Source organism: Limulus polyphemus, unplaced genomic scaffold (genome assembly GCF_000517525.1).
Source record: "Limulus polyphemus unplaced genomic scaffold, Limulus_polyphemus-2.1.2 Scaffold1432, whole genome shotgun sequence".
Classification (NCBI taxonomy): domain Eukaryota; kingdom Metazoa; phylum Arthropoda; class Merostomata; order Xiphosura; family Limulidae; genus Limulus; species Limulus polyphemus.
Window position 1 is genome coordinate 3,233 of NW_013667042.1, and position 25,918 is coordinate 29,150.

At 31.4% G+C, this 25,918-nt stretch overlaps 1 protein-coding gene across 7 annotated transcripts in view; it reads left to right on the forward strand.

Annotated features, from left to right (window-relative positions):
• The first annotated feature begins 3,707 nt into the window (after window positions 1-3,707).
• LOC106463534 (solute carrier family 46 member 3-like) overlaps window positions 3,708-25,918 on the forward strand; it is a 34,084-nt gene continuing 11,873 nt past the window's right edge. Inside the window, exons 1-5 of one of the 7 annotated variants that reach the window (XR_002611510.1) lie at window positions 3,708-3,907; window positions 10,463-11,431; window positions 12,651-12,890; window positions 13,117-13,494; window positions 17,744-17,828. Coding sequence is in view for 6 of the 7 variants with exons in the window: in XM_022391060.1 (XP_022246768.1) it covers window positions 10,633-11,431; window positions 12,651-12,890; window positions 17,744-17,827 (1,123 nt within the window). In the remaining variant the exon portion in view is untranslated. Of the gene's footprint in view, window positions 3,908-4,258; window positions 4,650-5,965; window positions 6,093-10,462; window positions 11,432-12,650; window positions 12,891-13,116; window positions 13,495-17,743; window positions 17,829-25,918 lie in introns of those variants that run through there. The other 6 variants (XM_022391060.1, XM_022391063.1, XM_022391061.1 and 3 more) reach the window with 6 other exon arrangements.

Consider the following 25,918-nt stretch of genomic DNA (forward strand, 5'->3'; position numbering starts at 1 on the left):
TAAAATGAAACATTAGGAAATCAAAAAAGGTCATATTAATAGGTCAGCTGAAAAGGTAAAAATTTATAGTAAATGTTTCATTAAATAAATTAAGGGTAATAATGCTTGGAGACGGCTTGAATGGGTAATGAAGAAAAACTTTAATATAAATTTAACATAACAGCAAATGTTCAAGGTTTTGTTATCTGATGTACCCATTCAAGACGTCTCCATTATTAGTCTCAAAGTGGGTTCTACCTCATCGAAATTAAGGGCAAGCAAAATTTTAAGATTTAAGTAGGGCCCTTGGGGAATGACAAAAGAATAGTGAATGCAGTAAATGTACATGAATGCTTGATAAATATTTTAATTATAATAACCAAATTTGAGTTGTTTTTTGTTGTTGTTCTTTTTTCAGTAGATGGGTTGACCTAGATATTGCTGCCATTGTCGAAGAAAAAGTACTTGAAAATGTTTAAAAATGTCTACATCACTAAAGCAGATAGAAAACATTTGATATACCTGTAATCTCTGCCCTGCATGTCCCATTTTTCTCTCTTGTCTATTTCAGACTTGTCCTCAAACCAATGATTGAATTTAACATTAAAATCAATAACCTTTAACTCTCTCACTATGGTTTTGGACCAGGGACTGACCTCATATCTCTTTTGTGCTTGTTATAGTTCTCATGTTATAATTTTTAATACAGTAAACGTACCTTCACGAAATTTTGCATATTACCAGCAAACATTGCAAGGCTTTCATACGTCTAATATCGGGTTTTTATATTAAGTTTTAAGATTTTTTAATGTAACATGCATTTTTTATTTTCGAATGTTGACTATCCAACATGCAGAGTAATTTTGATTTTATTATTAAAAATACTTTTAAGGATCACAAAATTGTCAGACTTCATATGCGAAATCTTTATAACTTTTAGTTTTAAAACTTTATATTTCATCTGATATTTTCACTGCTGTATTTATATTTTGGTTTGATTGATTTGACCAACCTCTAACCACCATAAAAAATACAGAAATAGATATAAGTTACACTTTTTTCTTTCTAGAATGTCTACAAATTATAAAAAGAAACCACAAATATTTAGTCTAAATGACTTAAATTTCATAAGTTTATACATATATATTGTTACGTCTCTGGTCGTTTGTTAATTTCCCGTAAAAAATCCTTCCGAAAAAACAAAGTTGTATCGAGGATAAAATAAACTGGTTTAATTAAGAAAGGACTTGTATCGCTGATGTTCCTCGGAAAGAATTTATACCGGAAATTAACAAACAAGCAGATATGTAACAATATGTTAATAGACTTCTGTAACCAAATAAATGTAGTAAACTGTTCTTTTATGCTTCTTTATTAACCAATACAAAGACAACACAAACTGGTAACAACAACCAGATTTTTTTTTGTCTGAAAGCTTTTAATCAATTGCAGTTAACTAAACCACTTAGAGAGTGCTTATCTGAAAATACTTGGTTGGAGTTTGACATTTGAGAATTTTTTTAAAGACCATTACATTCAAACTGGTGACAAAAAAGATCAGTGTATTTTTTGTAGCCTACTTGTAACTTTTTTTCTGACTGGGAGAGTAGCCATCTGAAATTCTTGATTGGTGTTTAAGAATGTATTTTTAAACTAAATACATTGCAAACTGTTCATAAAACCAGCCCATTATACTTTTTGTGTTCATTTTTTTAGACTAAAACAGTAGTCAGCTACCCCATGTTTGTGTTTAACCATTTTTTTTAATGAAGCCTGATTTCAACCTCATATTTATTCTTTTTTGATTATACATAAAATATTTCACCCCATTTTTCGTACTAGAATTTTTTACCTGATTATTAATAATTATTGATTCAAATTTAGGAAAAAATGTTGCTCAAAAATCAGATTCCTTAATTATTGAGAAATGACTGGAGCGTGGGTGAGAATTCAGTGAGTAATCTGATAGTGAGTTGAATGTCTCAGTTATTTAGTGAGAGTTATAGTATCTATTCTGTTACTCGGAAACTTTCGTGATTTTATACATCAAAGTTAACTAAGTTAGGCATATGTCTTACAGTTTATATTGAAACGTTCTATTTGGAGTTAGACGTACAAAAGTAAATTTAGATGCGGAGTTTAAATTAAAAAGTTATATGTGAACTTACAACAGTCTAAAGAAAACTCCGCCACAACCGGGGTCAAAGAAATTCAGTTTAATAGAAATAACAACAGAAATTCAAAGGCAAACTTTCATACAAGTATAATACAAATTTTAATCACTTATAAATAAAACTGTTAGTAAACCAGTGCCTGGCTGGGACTAGGTACAAACGTTAATAAATAATACAACATAAATATCAACGTAATTAATTTCAATAAATATCAAAGGAGTTAAGAAAAACTACCACAATAATAATAAAAAAATACAATTCACCGAAGAATAACACAATTTTTCAAAATTCAAGCACATTTCAATATCAAAAACAATATCTAGCCATAATTAGAACTAATTCTTTCTGACTATATCTCATAATCTAACTAATTTTAACATCAAAGAAGGCTTTTTATTTAGTAGTTAGACCATGACGTCACATCCCATGTGACTAGCTATCACCAGAAATCTGTTGCTGTTCGTCCTTCGAAGAAGACCACGACATCATTTGGTCTACCTGTGGATACGGAGATGGCTCAGGAGTCCTATCCGAGCCAGGAAGCCTCGACCACATTCCCGGCATATATGCTTGGTGTCCCGTTCTGAGTCGACCGCACCCAATCGTAAACCACCAGAAATCTACGTAATATTTCACAGCATTAATATCTATAAGTCACCGCTAGGGGAAGCTTGTGTCAGGTACATAACACATGTACACTCAAAACCTTGTACATTTGCTGTTATGTTAAACTTATATTAAAGTTTTTATTCATTACCCATTCAAGCCGTCTCAAACCATTGTATACACTCAAAATCAACGTGCTCTAAATAGAGTCAGCTGATGTAATTAAAAATTCATAATTTAGCTAAATGACAGAAAAAATAATAAATGAACGGTAAGTAAAACCACAAAAAAAAAAAAATAGTTTTCGCTATCACACAAACTTTGACCTACAAGTTTTACAACGTGAACGTAGCCTGTAGAAACGTTATAAAAGAAATACACTAAATCGTCACTGTCATGTGGAATGAATCTTGCTATATTTTCACAGAGTAATGAATGCACAGAAACCCGTCCAACGTCAGAACACTTTACACTTTGCTCGAACTTTGATGTTGAATATTTTACACTTAAAATAGCTGCAAATTAAAAAAAAAATTATAAGCATTAATTTAGGTATCTAAATAATAAACTTTAAAGTTGTATATTTTATTTATGCACAGTGTTATAAGTATAAAATAAATGGTATAGAGCGTTAGTAGTTAAGTTAACGTTATAATTTTAAATAAAACGTACTTCACTATTTTGAAAGCAAATTTCTTTATTTCGAGTTCATAACACCCTTACAGCATACAAGCAAGAATTTTATGAAGTCGCAAGTTCTGTATTTTATATGCGACACATTTTTAACAATACACAGATAAAGCTACCAACTCAAACTTTTCGAAATACGAACTGACAGCTGTTTTACGAGTGATCATTCATGATTCAGAGTTACCCAACTTGCATCTGAAAGTTTACGTAGGCTTTAACAACATCACGCCATGCCCTACCCAATCTACTTTTACCTTCGTGGACCAATGTAATGCATATTCCGCTGGTCCTTGATTTCCTTAGTGTATTAGCCTTGAACGTTAAGCCAGTATCTTATTTGTGGTATCTCTTGTGGGATGCGATATACGGAACAGGATTTGCAGAAATGGAATTTAGATATTCAGCTGTTTAATTATAAGCAAATAATATGTAACAACTAACATATCTGAAAGTATGAAGTTAGTATTTTTTGACGTAAGACTGAATCTGAATAATATTGATATTAAAATATGTAAAATATAATGATATTGAAAGCTTGTAAATATAATTATTAGTAATTTTCAGTTTTTAAAAGTTTTGTGTTTTTATCTTGAGATATGAATCATTATAATTTCTAAAAGTAATTGGTATGAAGTTTCAGTATTGCTATTAGTGAATACAATACAAACCATAATGTTAAATTATAGGCCTAAACTGAATACAGTGAAGTAATTTACAATCTTTCAGTAACGAAAGTATCGGTATGTAGTTTAAAAAATAATGAGAAGGTTTGTTCAGAGACGGAGATTGCGGAAGTTAATGAGGTTTTAATTATGGGGGACTTTTATTTTAAATTTGGATCATTAATTTCCAAAAAGATTTAAAGCATGTAGTGAGTTGAGCAAATGGTTTTTATTGGTTTTAATTGTAATAAATTAAAAGTAATACAGCCCCCCCCCCCCTCCGTGGCACAGCGGCATGTGTGCGAACTTGCAACCCTAGAAATCGGTTTTGATACAAGTGATGGGCAGCGCACAGATAGCCGATTGTGTAGTTTTGTGCTTAACTTCAAACAAAATAATACATCTGGGTTATCATAATTTAAATTATAATAAGTTTAGTGGGAATAATTTTAACAATAATGGTGTTATGGAAGACCATGATGTTTCAGTTGATCAGTCTTTTTTAACTTTAGTCTTCCAAGCAGTTGTTGTGTTACTGGTAAGGAAAATACAGTTTTGGGTTGTAAGTTGTATTCACAAAAATATCAAACACAATAGGGTTATTAGCATGATACCTGGTATGTAAATGTTGTTGTACAGAATCAAGTTGAGACCTCTGGAAAAAAATATAAGTTGAAGAAGATCTGGCTGAGTTGTTCGAGATTGATAAGGGAATTGACAATATTTGTTTTATACTTATTTGTGAAAAAGGTAGGAGTAGGGGACATTCAGAAGTTTTGTCATGGTAGGAGTCATCTTTAGTTTACAGTTATACTTATCTAACAAGATGGTTGACTTTTGGAATGGGTTTCCTTCAAAGGTGGTGGATGCATTTAATTTAAGGGAAAACATGATAAATATTTGAATGATAAGGGCTGGCTTTGAGTGTTTTATTTTCATCTTAAATTTAGTTAAGTGGATGGGACAGACTGTATGGACCAGTAAGTTTCTTACTGTCCTTAATTATATGTGTATTTATAAATATATGTATGTAAGTATGTGTGTGTGTGTGTGTGTATAGAAACATACACACATGTAATTTTGTATGTAACACTTTTCCGATATGTGGCTTACATAACTTGTTTCTCTTTGGTTATTAAATACGACAATGTTTATTTGTTTTGGTAAACACATCGTATGTCATACTTCTATGAAATGCACTGAAGTTTTCATATAGGTTTTTAAGAAAGTATATGAATTTTATTGAAACTGCCTGTGCTGCTTTATTAATGTTATTCTCATGAAGTGTTTCTGATTGTATTTTTTGGTGTCACATACTAAAGGTGATTGTAACTTTTGAAAATGTTCTTTAATATGTTAATTTCTGCTGTATGATGGCCCTTGTATCACAAATTCATATCCATATATTAAGATACTTCTATAGTTTTGCTCTTGATTGGATCCTAAAAGAGATTATATATCATTCAAATGTGGAATATTATGAGTTGATTTATGGCATTGTAGTAGATATTATTAAAGTTTTTAAAATTATTCAGAGGATCAGTAGGACAAAGGCTTGAGATTTCTCTGTGCTATATTCTGAAAATAATAGACAAGAGGACACAAGTTTAAGGTTTGGAAAAGAACCCTAGACTCCATTTTTATTTGTCTGACAGAATGGTTGATTAATCAGATAATTTGCAAACAGCAGTATTGGAAGCCAGCACTTTAAAGGACTTTAATAGGAGAACTGATGATTTTCTGAAATATGAAGGGTGGGTTTAAATTTTTGTTGAGAGTGGATGTGCATGGATGATCTTGAATTACAAAGTGATCTTTTGTTGTCTATATGTTAATGTTATTTATCTAAAATAGATGACAAGCAGGCTCTCGTAACTGAGACTTGGAACCCAAGACCCTAGGCTTGCACTTATTCTTTGAGGTTGATGCTCTCATTATATTAACTCGTCCCATCCAACTTCCACCACTTGAGTTGATCCAAGTGAGTGGCTTGACTCTCTGTCATACAATTGTCAATGTGAACATGTATGTGTATATATACATATATATACTTAGTGTGTTACTCACATAACTCACATACTGTATGTCATATTTCACATAACATCTTCTGATACACTATGAATATTTTCTATTAACTTTTCTACTTCTTGAAACCACATAGAAGGCTCAGTTATGTATTCTTAAACAAGGTTATCCATTTTAATGATCAAAAATAAGTGAAAAGCAATATTTTGATTCTTATTGGAGATCCTTGGCTTACATTAATGTTGTGCAACATGCTTCAGATTAGACACTGAGTAACATATGATAAACTATCATCAGAAGGCTTTAGAACAGAATTTTAACAATTATCAAACTTAATTTGTTGTTTGCTTTCTTATTCTTATGTTATTGTAAAAACGGGCTAATGAATACCATTACTCTCATGAATCTTGAATATGGAAGGAAGCATAGCTAAGTTGCTGCATTAATGAATATGTAAAGCTGGAAGAAGTTTTCCTAAATTGTATTAATACTGAAAAAATTGTTTTAGAAAAGTTAAAAGATGAAACTGGTGGCCTATATGAGATGCATCTCAAATCCATGAAGAAGCTTTTCAAGAGTTACTGGAGGCTTTAATTGTTATTGAGTAATTTCCTAATACTCTAGAAATTCTTGATGATGGAATATTGCCAATATATTGCTTTAAATGAAAAATAGAAAGGACCAAGGGAGAATCCAGAGATATTGTGTTTAGACTTCGTTGTGTGACATTTATTGTTAAAAAGGTGTTACAAATCTGTTATCCATACTAATTTATCTGATTTTGCATTTATTTAATTATGATTAAGATGGTTTTAGGAAAGGATTTTTTTTACTTACCTATTTGCTGGAGTTTGCTTTATAGGGTTCTTGCCTTTTTTTTTGGTGTTTTACAATGAATGTCTTGACTATCAGAAAGCCCTTTGATAAGGTGCTTCACAGTAGATTGAGTAGTGAGTTGACAAAACTGATAAGAAATTTGAAGTGCATAAAATCTTGTCTTAGTAACAGAAAGAAAAGACTGGTTGTAATCGGTCATTTTTCTGAGTAGAAGAATGTAACTAGTAGGTATCTTGGGGATCTGTTATGAAACCTTTGTTGTCAGTTATATTAATATTTTGAGTCCATGCCATATTTACAAGTATCTTTAGTCTTAGTTACTTGTCCAGAATATGGAAGATGAGTTTTCATGCAATACTCATACATTTAAGTATCTCTCATAATATTCAAACACCTGAAAGATAAACAGAAAAATAAATTAGTATCAGAGTTATTGGGTTTCTATTCTGATACATTTAAGTATAATGTGCTCTAAGGGGTGAGAAAGGAAAATTGATTTTGTGGATAAAGGTTCAGTTGAGATTACTAATAAAACCTTAAAGCTATCTGCTGAATGTTTAGATGTTGTGGAAAGAGCAAAAATAATTCTTGATTTTGTTTTTACAGGAATTTTGAATCTAAGAATGAGAAAATTACCATAGTTTGGGGCAAGATGTTAATATGGCCTCATAGGTTCACTGTGCGGTTTTTAATCCATTACCATAAGAAGAATATCAACATGCTAGAAAGAGTACAGATATTGCTGTTTAAAATAATATATGGACAACTGTTTGCTTTTTCAATGATCTCTCACACAACCACTCTTGAGAAAAGTAAAATCTTAAACCCACCATTTATTTTCAGGAAATTATCAGTTTCTTTTTTAAACTCTTGTAAAATGATGGTATCCTCTATTGCTAATGGTAACTCATTCTATAAGCCAGTCAAACTGTTAGAAAAACAAAACATATCCAGTCTTTTCCAAATCTCAAACTTGTGTCCTTATGATGTATTGTCTTTAAAATATTATACCACAGATAAATCAGAAGCCTTTACCCTATGAATTCCCAAGATAATCTTGTACCTTTTGGTACTATTTTTTCTAAGTCCTCAAACAGTGAGCAGGTGCCAGAAGATTGAAAATTGGCTAATGTCACTCTTCATTTCAAGGGAAGTGATAAAAATTATTCCAATAACTTTAGGCCTAATTAATCTTACATCAGTGGTTGTTAAAGTTTTTGAAAGTTTGATAAAAGATGCTTTATAAAGTTACTCAACAAAGTTTATAATTTAGTTGAATAGTCAGCATAGTTTCATTAGGGGAAGATCTTGTCTTCCTAATCTTTTGACATTCTTTAAAGAGGTATTGCTTATATGGTATGGATTTTGTGTATCTGTATTTTCAGAAAGCACTTGACAAAATGCTACATGAAATGCTTGTTTAAAAAGTTATCTCTGTGGGTATGGGGTATAGTTTGGCCCTTTGGATAGAAAACTGGTTAGATGAAAGCAGAGGGTTGTTATAAGTGGATTTCAGTCAAACTGGATTAATGTCATGAGTGGAGTACCTCAAACTCAGTGTTGGGAACTGTGTTATTTTTTATTTACTTACATCAAGAACATAGTTGAAGGAATGGTCAGTAAATGTTTACATTAGCTGATATTAAAGTTTTGGGTGTTACTTTTTGTGAGGAGGATGCTGTTGCTTGAAAAAAATGATTTGGATAATTTTCTGAGTTGGGCAACTAAATGGCAAATGGCTTTTGAATTATGAATAATAATTTTGATGGGATAACCTTAACAATGCTAAGAAAAAAAAAGATCTTGGTGTTCTGGTTGGTCATTCTCTTAAGCCATCCAAGCAATGTGCTGTTGCTAGTGGCATGACAAATAGGGTTTTAGATTGTCTCTACAAAAATAGTGAATACAAGTCTAAAGATGTTATAATGTCATTTTATAGGCCTCATATGGAGTACTGTGTTCAATCTAAGGTTCATTATTTTAAAAAGGACACTGAATTGTTGGTATATCTGAACTTGCTTTCTCTTGAAAGAAAGAGTTAGAGGAGATCTGATTGGGGTATTTAAGATTGTTAGGGGAATTGACATTGTTGATACATCATCTTTTTTCATATTTAATGGTGAGAATGCTACAACACTCATCTTCATCTACATAAGCAGTAACCTCTACAAAGAATGTCAAAAGATTAGTAAGGTAAATTTTGTCCCCTAGTGAAACCATGTTGACTAACAATACTTTAAACTTTGTAGAATGTCTTTGCAAAGCAACTTTTATTAAACTTTCAAAAACGTTTTCCACCACTGATATAAGACTATTGAGTGGGTCCCTAACTATACTAAATGTTTCAACCAACTTATAATCATCCAAATGCATTATCATGTTCTTTCTATTATTACTGGCCATTCTCCAAATATTTGTCCAACTTATCAATTGATCCGAGTCATTCTTTAATACCTCAACATCTTCTGTACAGCTAGAAATACCCAAGAGTTTAATGTCATTTCCAAAGTTTACTGATTATACATTCATCAATACCATTAAGGTAAATACGAAAAAGGCTTAAAGGGGAAATGCCCAAGAACTGATCCCTGATGCACTTGACTAGTAACTGGGGATCAGAATGACTGGACCCCATTAATAACACCTGTTTGCTTTCTTTCCTCCATCTGTACTAAAACGCTTGAGTTTTAGTCTATCCCCAACAACTAATGAAGTGATTTTCTTAGCTATTCTTCTTTGTGGGACCTTATAAAAAGCTTTTTAAAAATCTAAGTACACCAAGTTCAAATCTTTTCCATCATCCAAATACTACATATTAACATCCTTGGAAAATGTTAACAGATTAGTAAGGGACAGGGGCAACACCATCCTCTTCCAAGTGAGCATTATGTATCTTGTTGATACATATATTGTACAATTTAGGAAGTGAACAAGCTTTAATAATAAGTTTGGTTAATATGTTCTTGACATGGACAAGATTATTTGGGGTCAGTCACATGTTATTTAGATGCAGTTGACATAGTTATCTAATTGTTTCAAGGTTTTCTAAAACTTATACCAAAGCTAAACAACCAGCTAACAACACCACTGCATCTCAAACTATGATCAACTTATCATGCCTTAAAGAATTTAAACTTTGAAACCTTTAATTGGAACAGCATATAAAGGACACCTGAAGCCTAGTGTTTATAGTTATTTTAACATTTTCTAACATCTAGTCTGAGAATGTGATGGGATTTCAGGTGAAAAGAACTTTGTAATAATATTTAGTTCCAACGATGAGCAAGATTCTTCACTTACATGTAGACTTGCAACTTATAAAGTAGATTAACTTATTAGTTTTGTTCTGATTAAAATTTGTGTATCAGTTAAATGTATTGTCTGTCTGTGATAAACAAATATAAGCTCCCTATAGATCCAAAAACATGTTAAGTTTATAAAAAATAAAGATGAAAATGAAAATTAATAACATGTTTCTTTTATTTTCAGAAATGGAGCTGTATTATGATCATTGAACTGGAAGATAGAAATATTATTTAAATCAGAGGTGAAATCATAGAAAAATGCTGAATTAAATCGTGGATATAATTGATGTTTCTCTAGTTGTCTTCATCATATCTACATTTACTAGCAATGCAGGCTATAAGTAGGTAAAAATTATGAAAACATTCTTTGTGGAACCATTTGTTTTTCTTTTCATGTTTGGTGTCAGCATTAAATCAGTAACTTTTCAAGACTTGTTACTGTTAAAGACATGTACAGACCTGAATGTAACAACATGTGCAAATCTGAGGAATGATAGCATCCATGAAGCTGCTGTACAAAGAATGGCCAACAACTATCAAATGCTAGGAATAGCAATAGCAACCATACCCAGTGCCATTGTAACCATCATGTTGGGACCTTGGAGTGACAGACATGGTCGTAAAATTCCCATGATATTACCATTGTTTGGAATGATAATAGAAAACATTCTGTGTATATTTCTAGTACGTTGTTATCAAATTCCCTCTGTATATATTTTGCTGGCTTATTTTAGTGGAGGTATACTTGGTGGATTCAGTTGTGTCATTACTGGTATTTACAGCTATGTTTCTGATGTTTCATCTTCAAACTCTCGAACATTTAGATATGGTGTTGCAGATTTGTTTTTCGCCTTGGGACTTCCTACTGGAACTTTAACTGGTGGACAGATCTTCAAGTACTGGGGTTATAGTGCTGTTTTTGGAACTTCTGCTGTCATTTTACTCCTTGCTATTTTGTATATTTGGCTATTCTTAGGAGATTCTTTGTTGTTAGATAATAAATCAAGCTTTAAAAGGAAGATTTTGGACATTTTTAATGTATCTGACTGGAAAGAAAGCATTTACTCTTGTCTGAAAAAGCGACCTGGTAATGCACGTGCACGAATCCTGTTACTAGTCATTTCAATGTGTTTTATTGTAGTTTCCTACATTGGTAAGAAAACCCTTATGTTTCTAAAGGTTATTATGTGTAGATAAATAGATAAAAGTTTAGAAATAAATAAATTTCAGGTATGGAGGTGATAAGCAGTTGACAATAGATAGACAGTTCCAATGATAAAGAGTTCAAATATCATAATTTACAGTTTTTAAATCTGAAATTAGTCATGTAACTGTCTTCTAAACACCCTGCAAAAAATCAGCATGTTTTTTTTTAAAAAAATACCAAAATGGAGTGCCATACTTTAAATGAAGCCTAAGAAAGAATTTATACAAAACAAGTAATGTATCTTATAAACATGAAATTTAAATGACAACAAGGAACCTTTTGGTTCATATAGGCCATCCCACCCATGAAACTAAACTATTAATTAAAAATCTCAAAGCTAGCCATTATCATTCAAATATTTATCAAGCCTTCCCTTAAATTTACTGCTTCCACCACCTCTGAAAGCAATCCATTCCAATGGTCAGCTACCCTGTTAGAAAAATAATGTTGTTTTAGCTGAAGATGATTCCTAACCTGCAAAAATTTATTTGTGTCTCCTAGTCCTACCATTCTCACCACTAAGTATGTAATAAGATGATGCATCAACACTGTTATCTCCATTAACAATCTTAAACACCTCAATCAGATTTCCTCTAAATACCTGAGATGAAAAAAACTGTCAAAAACAAGTAATACATCTTATAAACATGAAATTTAAATAATATATTGTTTTCTGTATAGTTTATTTATGTCTGTATACCATGTATGGTTTAAAAAAAAAGATTAAACCCCAAAACTATTGTAAATTTGTTTCTAATTGATTTTTAGGTGGATGATTGTGATTCCTCCCAGGATGTTTTGTAATTTATCTGTGTACAATACTTGATCTTGTTTGCAGATGATTATGATCTTATAATGAAAGCTTTAGTCAAATTAAATTATAATTCATACTTACTAACAGAAATTTATAATGTTCCTCAAATTCCACTGGCTTAAATTTTGAAGTTGTTTAGCTTAATGTGTGTCATTTCATTATACATCTATTAATATGTAAAAAAATAGTTTGATAACTCTATGCATATATAAGGTGTTTTATTTTTACAGAGAGTTTGAGATGGCAACATAAATTATAAAAATTAAGGTAGCTATAATCATTTAGATAGGTTTTATGTGTTTTCATTTTTTCCTGAAAACTGTTGTAGTATGACTGTTTTTTTTTACATAGGAAACTCAACAATTGGGTATCTGTATGCTCAAAGGATGTATAACTGGGATGTCACTATGTACTCCAATGTGTCGACAATCTTTACCATTCTTAGTGTGGTTATAATGACTGGAATACTCCCACTTCTAACAAAAGTTTTTGTGGTAAAAGATGCTGTTCTTGGGATACTTGGACTAACTTCTTATATCGGTCAAAGTTTAGGAAGAGCATTTGCTTTTCAAGAATGGACTTATTATGCTGGTCAGTTCTGTGATTATTATTATTAGCTATTTATCTTACTAGCATTAGAAACAGTTATGTATGTTAGATCAGTGTTCAAGCCTTTACTTTGAGTTGGATTGTAATTTAAAGAACCCATGAAGTATTGTAAGATTCAAAAAGTAAATTTATCTCTTGAACAGTCCTATAGCCTGTCAATTGAAATGGTAACTTATGAAATATATTCATCCTTAATTCTGAACTATAGAACTCAACCAGTTAGATGTTATGCTGAAAGCAGAAGAGAGGCAGTGACAGAGGATTCCATGACAATTCAAAAAATGTAGAATGAATGTTTAATCTTTTTAATTTGTGTTTCTGTGACACACAATTTAGTAGGTCTCCCAGTGAAACAAATGTTTTTATTTGTTTTATTGTTTATTTTCTTTATTTGGTTTTCAAATTAAGTTTAAAAAAACTTTAAAAACCTGTTAATTTGGAGATAAATCAGCTATATTCTTATCCAAAAATGTTGCAACAAAATTTTGATGTGAAGGAATAATTCAGACTTTATTGTCAGAACTTGCATGGTAAAATCTCTGTCATCACACACAAAGTAATGGTGTTCTTCATGGAAATTTTACACGTGAGTATAGAACTTAACATTTATTATTAGTCAAATATAAGTTATTAAATGTTAAACAACAATTTGCTCTATATTTTTAGAAAAAAAAGGAACCTTTAAAAAATGTTTTTTCAATGACCCACTGGGAAACCAATTTTAAGAAAAAGTTTAAATGCAATTTGTGTTGAAAGGACAAATAGATTTACATGATGTTTTCTTGTTTTATCTATTTATTTGAAATATATAGAATATATCTATACATTAGTGTACATAAAATATATGGTTGTGTTTGTTTTTGTTATGTGTATGTGTTTTCTTGTGTAGCAAAATGTCAGTGAAGAGAAGGAAATTCCTCTCTGATGCACCTTCTCCTCTGAGGCATTGACTTCATTCTTCCATCTTTACTACCATGTTTTTTTTTCATTATCAATAATTTTGTTAATTTATTTGAAATACAGATAAATAGTCTTTATATGCATGTATTTATTTATACCTTTGATCTCAACTGAAATAATGTTCAGAATATTTTTATAGTGATAATAAAAGATCCCTTTCCATTTCAAATATTCATAGCAATGAAGAGGCTTATATGAAAGACTGAATAGAACAGCAGTGTATTTTCTGAAATCAAATTTTTGTAAATTTCTGCTTTGCCTCTTTATTTATTATTGAGGTAACTTGCTAGTATGTGGTGTTGAGCTTAACAAGGTTATTGAGTTATGTATGATAACTTTAACCCATTTTTTTTAACAATTCAGTGGTACTATTTTAAAACTGTATAACTCTACATTTAAGTTTTTACTTTATTACAGGTAACAGTTAATTATTTTAACAATACTTTTCTTTCAGCAATAAGCTTTACTACTTAATATGTGAAATGCATGCCGTACAAATGCACATTATAGATTCAATTAGAATTTATTATTTAAACCAATTGAAGCTTTGTGCTGTCAGTTATGATTTGTGTTTTGGTGAAATGCTCCTGAAGAAGCTGTAAAGCGAAACAATGAGTATCCAGTTAAAGAAAAATAACACAATTTGGTGTTGTAAGGTTTTTTTTTCTAGTAATAAAAGGGTATTTATATAGTTTTTATTTCTCATATAATCAAACTTGACATTAATGACATCGTTGAAAACATCATCAGTGTTCTTCCATGTTTTTTTCAACGAAAATGAACCAAATTTGATAAGTGAAGTGGTTCAACAAAATGCATTTATCTGGCAAAAAAAATTCAATAGTAAAATGTGTAGTGTGTAAACACAATTAGTTATTAATATTTATCCAACTTTTTCCCTCTTTATTTTATTTATGGAAAACAAATATATAAGATTATTGGAAAGTATATGATTGTAGGAATGTGAATTGTGCACCAACATGATTAAGTACTGGAATATATTTCTTAGGTTTATCTTCTGTCATTCAAACGTGAACATTTGGGGATGTATATTAGTATTTCAATTAACAGTTGCATGAATATATTCACATTCTGATTGTTGAAAATAATAATTTTTGAAAAGGTATATTGAAGTTTTATTGGATGTTGCAAACAGAATAATCAGATTTTCTTTTCAGTAATTTTCTTCATGTACTTATTTTCATTTCTGCACCTTTGGAATTTCCGCATCATTAGAAGCTGAGCAGATAAGCTTTCATTAGACTAAAGGGTAGTGAAGAGTACCCAGCTGGTTACCAAGTCATTCTTGTCATATTTGTAATTTGCTGATAACTAGAATTGCATTCATGTGGATTTGAAGAAAATAGATATTGATGACAAAAGACAGTAGAATAGTGTTTTTGAACCTGGGATCTGTACCAGGCAATGAGGGGTCCACAAGGCTTCATTAAAATAAAAACAGTTTCGTTTACAAAATTTCCCAATCTCAATGATGGAGATCAGTGTCTCAATGTATTTTATACTAGAACACTTTTGGTCTCACAAAGTTAAGTATTCAATTTATGAACATTGCTTCTTTTTTTTTTTCTGAAGCTCCTTACAAATAATCTGCCCCCTAGAAAGTGAAACAAATTTCAACAGGTTTAGCAACAGATCATACCCTTTAGTTTTCAACTTTGTGTTGAAAGACTGCAGCTGTTGTGTCATTGGTTAAGAAAGAAAACATAACTGAGTAAAAGTTTTTTCCTCTCACTCAAAGCTATCTCGATCCTAGACTACCCTCTAAGCACTGCTAAAATTTTTCACTAAATCAGTCTCTTGATATTTCAGAATGTGTTGATCATGTAACTACCCTCCATTAATCATACTACACCTTCTATACTAGCACAGCTAGCTCCCACTACTATTCTAGAGCAGTCCCCAATTTCTCGATTGGTATTCTAATGTATAGATGTGTTTTAACTTGCGAAACAATTTCTTTATATCTTATGCAAAATGCTTCTACTGCATATTTCTTGCCTAGGTGGACCACACTTGTTGATCTCACAAATTTATGGAAGGTGCTTCTACTTGATCTTTTTGCCTGGATGGACTGCACTTGGCATAATCCAACATTCTCCTGGATGTTTTTTGCCTGGGCAGACCATACTTGGCCTATTTATTTACATATCACAGTCCTTCACCCCTAGCTATGTATAGTTATTTCATTTTTCTCTGGCTCTATACTATGGCTCATTATCACTGTGTTTGGTAGTACAGCCTGCCACATGTGTGGATGATAAATCACATATATGTTGACAACGGGCTGGTTATGAAAATCCTTACGATCACACTCGTACCTTTAATTTTGTTTTTCTTAATCCTACTTATCCAAGGTGCTTCTCCTGGATGATTATTTGTCTGGGAGGACCTCACTGTTGATTTCAATATCTAATACAAGGCATTTCTATTGGATGTTTTACCAGAATGGACTGCACTTGACATACTCTGATGTAACCCAAGGTACTACCTTTGGCATATAGTTATGCAGGCCCATTGCTGCTTCCACATTAGATTTTCTATGTTTGTCAATGCTGTGCTGTTTCAAGTTGTAGTTATACTGCACTTTTCTACTGGTTCAGTGCTGTATGTCTCTTTCCTGAATGCATTGGTGCGTGCCAACTCAATTCCACCCTCTTTTGGTTCCTGTATTAATTACTGGGAGAAGAGCATACCTGTTCCAGAAGTAGTGCTATACACCACAGGTGTACTTTTTCGTCGTATTCTTTCAGTGTGGTTGCTTTCCACTTGATTGGATATTGATGCACCTTCACTGGCTCCTCCACTTTTGCAATGTGGGATTCTAGCTTTGGGTGAGAGAAGGTAAAGACTATTTTGGAAGTTAACATTTTCTTACACAGAAAATTTATTTTCTATAAGTACTTATCTTTATTCACTCACTTCCAACCCTTCCTCTCCACTGATATACCAGTGTTTCTGGTTTGTACCTGCCGATTATTGAAAATGAGGATTGCTCTAGAATAGTAATGGAAGCTAGCTGCACTGGTATAGATGGTGCAATATGATTGGCAGAGGGTAGTCACATGATCAGCACATTCTGAAATGGTACAAAACTGATGGGGTATAAAAGACTGGTGCACTTTTAGTGAAAAGTTTTAGCAGTGTTTAGAGAGCAGTCCAGGATCAAGATAGCTTTTGGGAGAAGAGGAAAGTACCTATCAGAAATACATTTTCAGTATAAAAAAACGTTCACATTTGATGATTTACATTGAATGTTGCTTTTATTTCAAAAATTATAAAAACCAACTAACCATTTATGTCCTTTTGTTTCTTCATTTACCCACAGTACTCACTTTTTAAAATCCATTTTCATAAACTTTTTTCCTTTTCTCCTTTTTCAATTTTTTTATGAGTTAGTATGAGCACAAATGTAAATAGCCTCTATATCTATATTACTTAAGAAAGTTTTAGACATAGGGGTTCTGTGCTTTATTCAACACGCATGAAAAGATAAGGAAACACTATAGTAAAATAGTGTTCTTAAAATATGTAGCATGAATTCAATATAAATATATTGATAAAAATGTAGAAACATCTAAACATTAGTAGATTTTGGAATTGTTTGTTTGAACAATAATGCCATAAGTTAGTATAATTAGCTATGAACATTTGTGATAAACTATTTTATAGTAAGTATTTAAGGTATGATAGAACATCAAATTATTGTATTCTCTACATATTTTATATGAATATTTATAAACCAACCTGAAATAGAACATCAAATTATTGTATTCTCTACATATTTTATATGAATATTTATAAACCAACCTGAAATATCACCCTTTTTAAAAAAAATAGAATATTGTTTTCTCTAGCATCAGCTTTTGGCACATTAAATGGAGCAGCACCCGTAGCAGTTCGAGCCTCACTATCCAAATCAATTCATAACAATGAAATAGGTAAGTCTGTTTTATTTCTTTATTACAAGCATATTTGATTACATGCAAGGTACAGTATTTGTTTCAGAATTTCATACAAAGCTACACAAGGGTGATATGAACTGTGGTAGTTGTAACAGCTAGGTTTAATTTTTTTTTGTTAAATTATATCACGTATAAAGCAGTACATTATTACTAGGTCTAAAATCATCTTCAGTATCTCAAGTTAAAAATGATATAACAATAAATTTTACCATTATTGAGGAAATATCTTAATCTATTAGACCTACTATATGGTCTAATGTAAGTTAAAATAAAGTTGTTGAAAAAATAGTCTCTTAAGGAAAATATTTCCATTAAATTCATTAAAATGTTTTCACCGTGGTTGGTGCTAGCAGGGTAGTGGTGCTGTAGCCCTCCTCTCCCTCAAGATAATGACATTCATTCATCTAATTTTACATTTATTTCAGATTTGGTCCCATCATATATCTCATTGGCCTCCCCAGTTAACAAAAGCTGGAGCTGAGTCTGGTTTCACTGACAATGTTGCACTCAAAATGATATTTTTGTATTTGAGAAATATTTCCTAAAGTTCCTCCTACTTCAGAGAACCAAATCTAAAGCAATAATGGATCATACTTATGTTGATTTGATTCATCATAGATACATTCACACTGTTTCAAGTTATTTAATTGGCTTAACAATACAGTACATGAGTAATAGACTAAACTAGGCAGCCAAAATAAGGTCTGTTTATTGGGTCATAAAACCACAAACGTCATTTTTGAATTGCAGTTAGTCTACTGTAAAACTGTCTTAAACAGTCATATAAGTTTCTTGGCATAATGAGCCAGTTCTCTTCCATCTGTATAAGCTATTTAGATTAAGTAATCATTATACAGAAAAGTACTTACAAGTAACAAGAAGGAGACATTTCTTAGTCAAGTTAATGCAAAAATGTAAAGATAATTTCTGTAAATATATATTTTTTAATTCAGTATAATTTAATTTGTGGTTTATATACTGATAGATAGCCTTGTTAGAAGGTAAAACAGGCAAATATTTTATTTGCATGCTAATGATGAGGTGCACAATTTCTAATGCTTCTAATAATAAAACCTAGGGACATGATGATATATCCACGTGGTTGTAAACTTTATTAGTGAAGCACTAGTTTATTATTTTGTTAGAAAATATTTATTACTGGTTCTAACTTGAACTAGCAAAAGAGTAACAGTTTAGAATTTCAACTAGCATTTTACGAGCTTGTTACCACTAAATTTTAAATCCTTGTATACAATCCTGATTTTTGAAATAATTCACTCTTGATTGTACCATTGTGTGTAAAACATTTCTATATGTGTATTACATAAAGAGACCAAAGAATTACTGAGCTTTATTTCCTAGTAAGTTAATTTCATTGGACAATTATGAATTCAACATAGAAATTTTAAATAGTAATATTTCTTCATAACACAAAAAATTTTAGAATTTAAATTTAGATAAAATGCTTCATTGGATAAAATTTCAGTTTCTGAGTTTTATGTGAAATATCACTGCCAGACATATTCTAACACAATTTGTTAATTTGATATTCATCTTTTATTTCCTTTCATGGGTGTGATTATAAATCTGGTGCTTTGCAATTTCATGTTTATCATGTTATTCTTTACTTTTATGTTATATTAGGCCTGGGAAACATGATTTTGTTTGATCAGATGTTTTTTTCTGAAAGCAGTTATGCATGATATCAGGCTTCTCTAAAGTTAATATTGTCAAAGCTGTTAATTGCATTGGTCACAAGATGACATTAGGGAGGATTGTGTAAAGTTTTGATCATATACAGTCATACTTATGTTATATTTTCAATGAACATTAGATCTATGACAATACATGAAGCTAACAGCTAGTGTTTATATGTTTTTTAAGTGAGATATACTCGCAATATATTGCTGATCCCATATTTATAAATATTTAAGTAACAAAGCCAAAAAAGGATTAATATGGTTTACAGTGACTGATAAGATTCATGCACCAACAATGGTGCGGTAAAGCTTAACTGTTTTATCCTTGCTATTTTCAGAAATTTTTGTAACCTCACGTAAACATATTTCACGCATCTCTATATCTTTAGGATATTTGTGACTAAATCATTAATCTTTTAATAATACTTTGTTAATGCTTGACAGTTTATGATCAGGGTAATAATAAGATCAGTGAATGTTTTCAACTTAAAAGGAAAGCTTACTAAAATTAAAATAGAATTTATTTTTATTTTCGAGCTAGGTATTTTTATATAAACAAATGTTTTGTTGGTGAACTTACAAATTCACCTTAGTACATAGATTTCTACAACAGAGCATGATTTGCTTGAAACATACATGTGTAAACATAAATCTAGGACTTATCTCTGAAATACTGAAGGCCTTTTCTTGGCGAGATTGAACTCCATAGTTCTCTACTCACCCATCTTCCATGTGACTCACTGCACAAGTGTCAATGAACCTTACATAAGCTATGACTTCCTGCCAAAATTTAGATTCTCTTGTTGGTAGTCTTGCTGTTAACTTTAATGCAACATTTTATCTTATTTAGTTATTTCTGTACATCCTGGAATTTTTTTAACTTAGTGAGAAGCCTTCCTCAAGCATTTGCCTGCAGCATGCAGGTGTCAGTGCATTGTCAGCCCTGATGGTTCAAAATGCTGGGTCATTATATAATGATATTTCTGATGGGGATAATGATTTTCTGGATGCTTAATTTGTGTAACATTTACCTTTTTCTTTTGTTTTTTATGAAAGATGGTTTTTTTGCTCAGGCCAAATCACCTTCAAAGTATGCAGAACTGGATTTATCTGCTATAGTGCTTACCCTAATCCTGATGACTCTTCTTTTGGTCTCATTTCTTTTTCTCTCAGGTATGTTGTGTGTTTTGAATATTGGATCTATTTCTGTTACAACCGAAGGTGCTTGTCATGGGAAATGTTTTCTGTATTGAATCATTTATTTCTCTGTCCAGTATATTGAGATTTGCAGAACTGGATTTATCTGCTATAGTGCTTACCCTAATCTTGATGACTCTTCTATTGGTCTCATTTCTTTTTCTCTCAGGTATGTTGTGTGTTTTGAATATTGGATCTATTTCTGTTACAACCGAAGGTGCTTGTCATGTGAAATGTTTTCTGTATTGAATCATTTATTTCTCCGTCCAGTATATTGAGATTTGTCTTGTTCCGAGACATAATTTTTCTCCACCATATTAGTTACTCTTGTGCTCTTGATTATTTTAATTAGTACCACATATCTGCTTTGATGTCTTTTATTATGTATATATCTCGCTGCTATTGTTTATATTATTGTGACTCTTTATGTTTCTTTGACTTTTATTCCAATAGCAAGATATTTGTATTTTATCCAGCTGACCATCAAGTATGTATTTATGTATGTGTATATATTACAAAAAAAGAACTGCTTCTTGTTTTCCTTTGTCAGAATTTTACTTTAACTTGTTTCCCTTTCAAGAGAAGCTTACTAGTAGTTATTAGGGTTTAGCATTTTGTTTTGTTTCTGGTCATGATTCACTTCTAGAGCCTGTGTGTAATGTCTTTCAGTCCTCACTATATCTGTTCATATGTTTAGTATGGCCTACCATCAATGTAAGCAAGACAGATCTTTATAACTCACTCATTGACTCTGTTCTGGATGTCACCTCTGTCCACACTTTTTTTTTTAGGGGGGGCTGGTCATCTCAGTTTTTTTTTTTCATGTATAGACCCTTTGCCTTGTGTTCACTTTGATTTTATTTCAGTTTCTATTTGATTTGGGTTCCAGCAGTTTCAAACACTTTCCACAATGATGAGATATCAGTACTATACTTCATATGTCCTTGGAACCTCTTTGTAGTGCCAAATGCAACAGGGGATTGGAGAATGGTATCAGATCTTTCTTTTTCATTTGTTAACTAGATATTTCTTCTTTCTAGGTGAAACCTGTAATAATTTATGTAAGTTTCTTTGTCAAGGTGTTTGGATGACAAATAGGGATTTCAAAAACTTGTTTGCACATTTTTAATTCACTCATCTTAGTTTTTCACAAAGTGGAATGATTTCTCAGTTTATGGCTCTCCCTTTTCAACATGGCTTCAGCATTCTATGTTTTCACACTCGATATCAATTGTCATCATCATGTGGTTCTCTCACACTGAATTGTCCTCCCAGTTCACTTTTTCTTTGAGTTGGTTTGTTCATGAATCCAAGTTTCAGCTTGTGCCTACTCTTTATCTTGTCCATCTGAGATTTTGTATTAGCACACTTCCTCTTAACCCTATTGACACAGATAGCTAGGGGTCAGAGGGCGTGTCATCACATTTCTAGACTTACATTCAAAATTTTATTGAACTACTATTTTATGAATGTATGTCAATAAACTTGGAATCAAATTGTAATTTTAATTCAGATTTTAGTATTATACATTAGTTAATTTCTTAGTTTGAAAGTAAATAAAAAAAAATCTTCTGGGTTTGATCAGATTACATTTTGTGATGCCAGCAACACAACGTCTATAGTTTTATGCGAATTATATACTCAAATTTCTGATATTTTCAAGCTAAAATATGAAATAAGAACCTCCTACTATTTCTGTTTACTGAGATATCATAATATTTATGAAATCCACAATATTGGCTTTGCCCACCACTTTATCATTTGAGAAGACTTATTTATCTATGCCTGCTTTTTTATGTACCTATAAGTTTATAACCAATCAAAAACTCTAAATTTCCTCTATGTAATTCTTAAAGTCTTTCTAATTTATTTATGAGAGAAAAGCTCTTATATGTTGGAAAGTTTGAAAAATTATGATCAGTGCTATTTTCCATACAGAAATTAGATTTTTTTTAAACCTAAATACAGCATAGTTAGGAAGTCTGATAAATTACAATAGATTTTGTTCTATCAGTATAGTCTATTTGTTAATTTTTCGGTATTACAAAAATGCATATATATATATATATATATATATAGTCTACAAAAAATTTTTTTCTACATCGACATGTGAATTTAAACAAGGCTTATGATGAGGGTTAGCAAGTACAACTCATGAGTGCAAAAAAGAACTTCAAAATTGTCTCTGTTTTAAGAAAAATAATTGAAACTTAAATAGTTATTTGCAAATAGTAACATATATATATATACATATGTAATGTATGGTAACCCAAACCTCACTGTACCTTGCAAAATATTGGAAACTACACATTTATTGTTTACTGTGTAAGCATGGTAAAATAAGAAACAAGATGTTCAGAAGCACACCTATATTACCACTAAATCCCAACAACCCAAGTTTATTGGATCAGACACAACTTTTTACAGGGCCATATCATGATTATTTTTTCTCACTTGTAAACAAGTCGATAAATCTTACTCCACCGTATTTTCAAAGTAGGGAAAGTTCTGGGAATTGTGCCACAAAAGCTTATTTGATATTGATGGTGTCAAAGTACTCAAATTGCTGTAACTCCTAAACAGTAGAATGAACATAGGATATAGGTGTAAAAAGATTGGAAGAAACTTTCAATAGATTTACTTTGGAACTTCATTGTCCATATTGATAAGGACAGAGTACTATGGAACTTCGTTGTCCATATTGATAAGGACAGAGTACTATGGAACTTCGTTGTCCATATTGATAAGGACAGAGTACTATGGAACTTCGTTGTCCATATTGATAAGGACAGAGTACTATGGAACTTTGTTGTCTGTATTGATAAGGAAAGAGTACTATGGAACTTTGTTGTCCATATTGATAAGGACAGAGTACTATGGAACTTCGTTGTCCATATTGATAAGGACAGAGTACTATGGAACTTCGTTGTCCATATTGATAAGGACAGAGTACTATGGAACTTTGTTGTCTGTATTGATAAGGACAGAGTACTATGGAACTTTGTTGTCTGTATTGATAAGGACAGAGTACTATGGAACTTCGTTGTCCATATTGATAAGGACAGAGTACTATGGAACTTTGTTGTCTGTATTGATAAGGACTAATTGATTAATTACTTCTAGTTTCTAAGTCATCTGCTAGAAATAAAATAACTACATAAAATAAGTGTAAGAAGGTGAGAAGTGTAAACTCCGACTATAAGTACTTTGAAATTTTGTGATCAATGCTAATAATACCATACATGTTATTTTGCAACTTCGATTACTTACCTACAACCTGGAGAATCAAGTACAATGTTGTAGTAAAGAAAATAATAAATAAAATGTATAGCTTTATTCAAAATAAATATAAAGATGTTGGATATTTTATTACAAGGTTTTTTATTTTGCATTTGCTTTCACTATTTATTATTATAAAATTAACTAAAATATAAAAAAATTGAAACTTATTAGGTAAGATAATGAAAGAAAAATAATAAAAATCTTCATAAGATATATGCATCAGCAGCTTGTGCCTTATGCTATTCAATGCAGTAACGTCAGATGCGGTTCAAAGGTCAATATAAAAAAATTAATATAAATAGATGTATACTGTTATGAGATTTAAGCTATTTAGAATAAACATTTGTGGTTTCCTGTTACAACTTGCAGTTATTATAAAACAAAAAAAAGGTAATTTAGATTGATTTCCTAATTTTTTATGATGGTTACGAGGTCAGTCAAATCAACCAACACCATATAGAGGTAGCTATGATAAAATAACAGATTAAATATAAAGTTTTATTCAAAAACACGTTTGATTACCTAGAAGGATACAGAGGTTACACAAATGAAACTTGAAAATTTTCATTTAAAGAAAAGTATTTTTAACCTCAAAATCAAAATTAATTTGCACATTGGATAGTAACCATTCTGAAAGAAAAAATTCACATGCAAATTTTTAATAATAAAAATATTAATACTTAATTTAAAAACCTGATATTTTGTGTATGAAAACCTTGTAATGTTTACTAATAATCTGCAAAATTTTGTAAAGATATGCATACATTGTCAAAAATTATAGTATAATAAATACTCTCAAGGATATACTTTCGTGGTTATGAGCTGGGTTGATCCCACCCAGTCTGTATTGGTAGGGTTAAACTATTCACCCATTTCCTTTGGCTTTGCAACACCTTGAGTTTTGGGTGAACATACTTCTCTATCTGCTAAACACTGTCTCTCAGGTTTATGAATGGTGGTTTCTCTTTACATGGCGTATATGGATCATGCTAACATAAAATACAAAGAGTGGGATCTTGACCCTTCATAGAGTCTATACTTTTACTTGTTGTCTTTTAAAATATTTCCTACTACTCTCGATTATCTTCAAGTATGCTCATTTGTGAGTTTCATGTAGGTTCCTCTCTTTTCCTACCACCTTCTCCAGATCTGGATCTTTTCACTGATGCTTCTCCAGGCCTAAGATAGTGTTTTGATGGACCATTATCTTTAGAGTATGTAGTTTTCTCGGATATCCCATTTTTGCACCATTCTGTAAGAGACTTGGGCTGTTCCACATAAATGTAAGAAGTTTCTGCCCTTGTTACACCACTGCTGTATTTTAGTACTCACAGGTACTTCAACTGTGGTGAGACATATCAACAGACAGGGTGTGAATTGATCTCACAGCCTTTATTTGCGGTGGTTTCTCCACTTGTTTGGCTACATTCACTACATCTTTCTCTGAACTGGTATTTCTTCATTTGTGGCAGCAATGCATCATCTTCTGATGCTTCACTGCTTTCCAGTTCCAGCTTTTATAGCAGTGGATACTTTGAGCACATCTTGGGAGAATCTTTTTCTCTGTGCCTTCATCTTCTTTCTTGGGTTTTAGCTAAGATCAGTTAGTCCTGTTGTCCATTTCTTCTATTTACACCATGCTGGCCTGTCCCACCATGGTTTCCACTCAACTTGTTTATCTTTGAGGGATTGTATTCCATTACTTTTTGTATGTCTTCCACAATGATATTTGTCATCTACAGCTTCATGGCTGGCTGTTATGCCGCCCTTTATTAGAGAAGATGCCTTTTATCAAATGTTGTCACATTTTTTCTGACAGTTTTCCAATCTTGTTGATCTAATCTCTCTCTTTGAGTTGAAACCTACAGAATTTGGTTTCTTGTCTTTC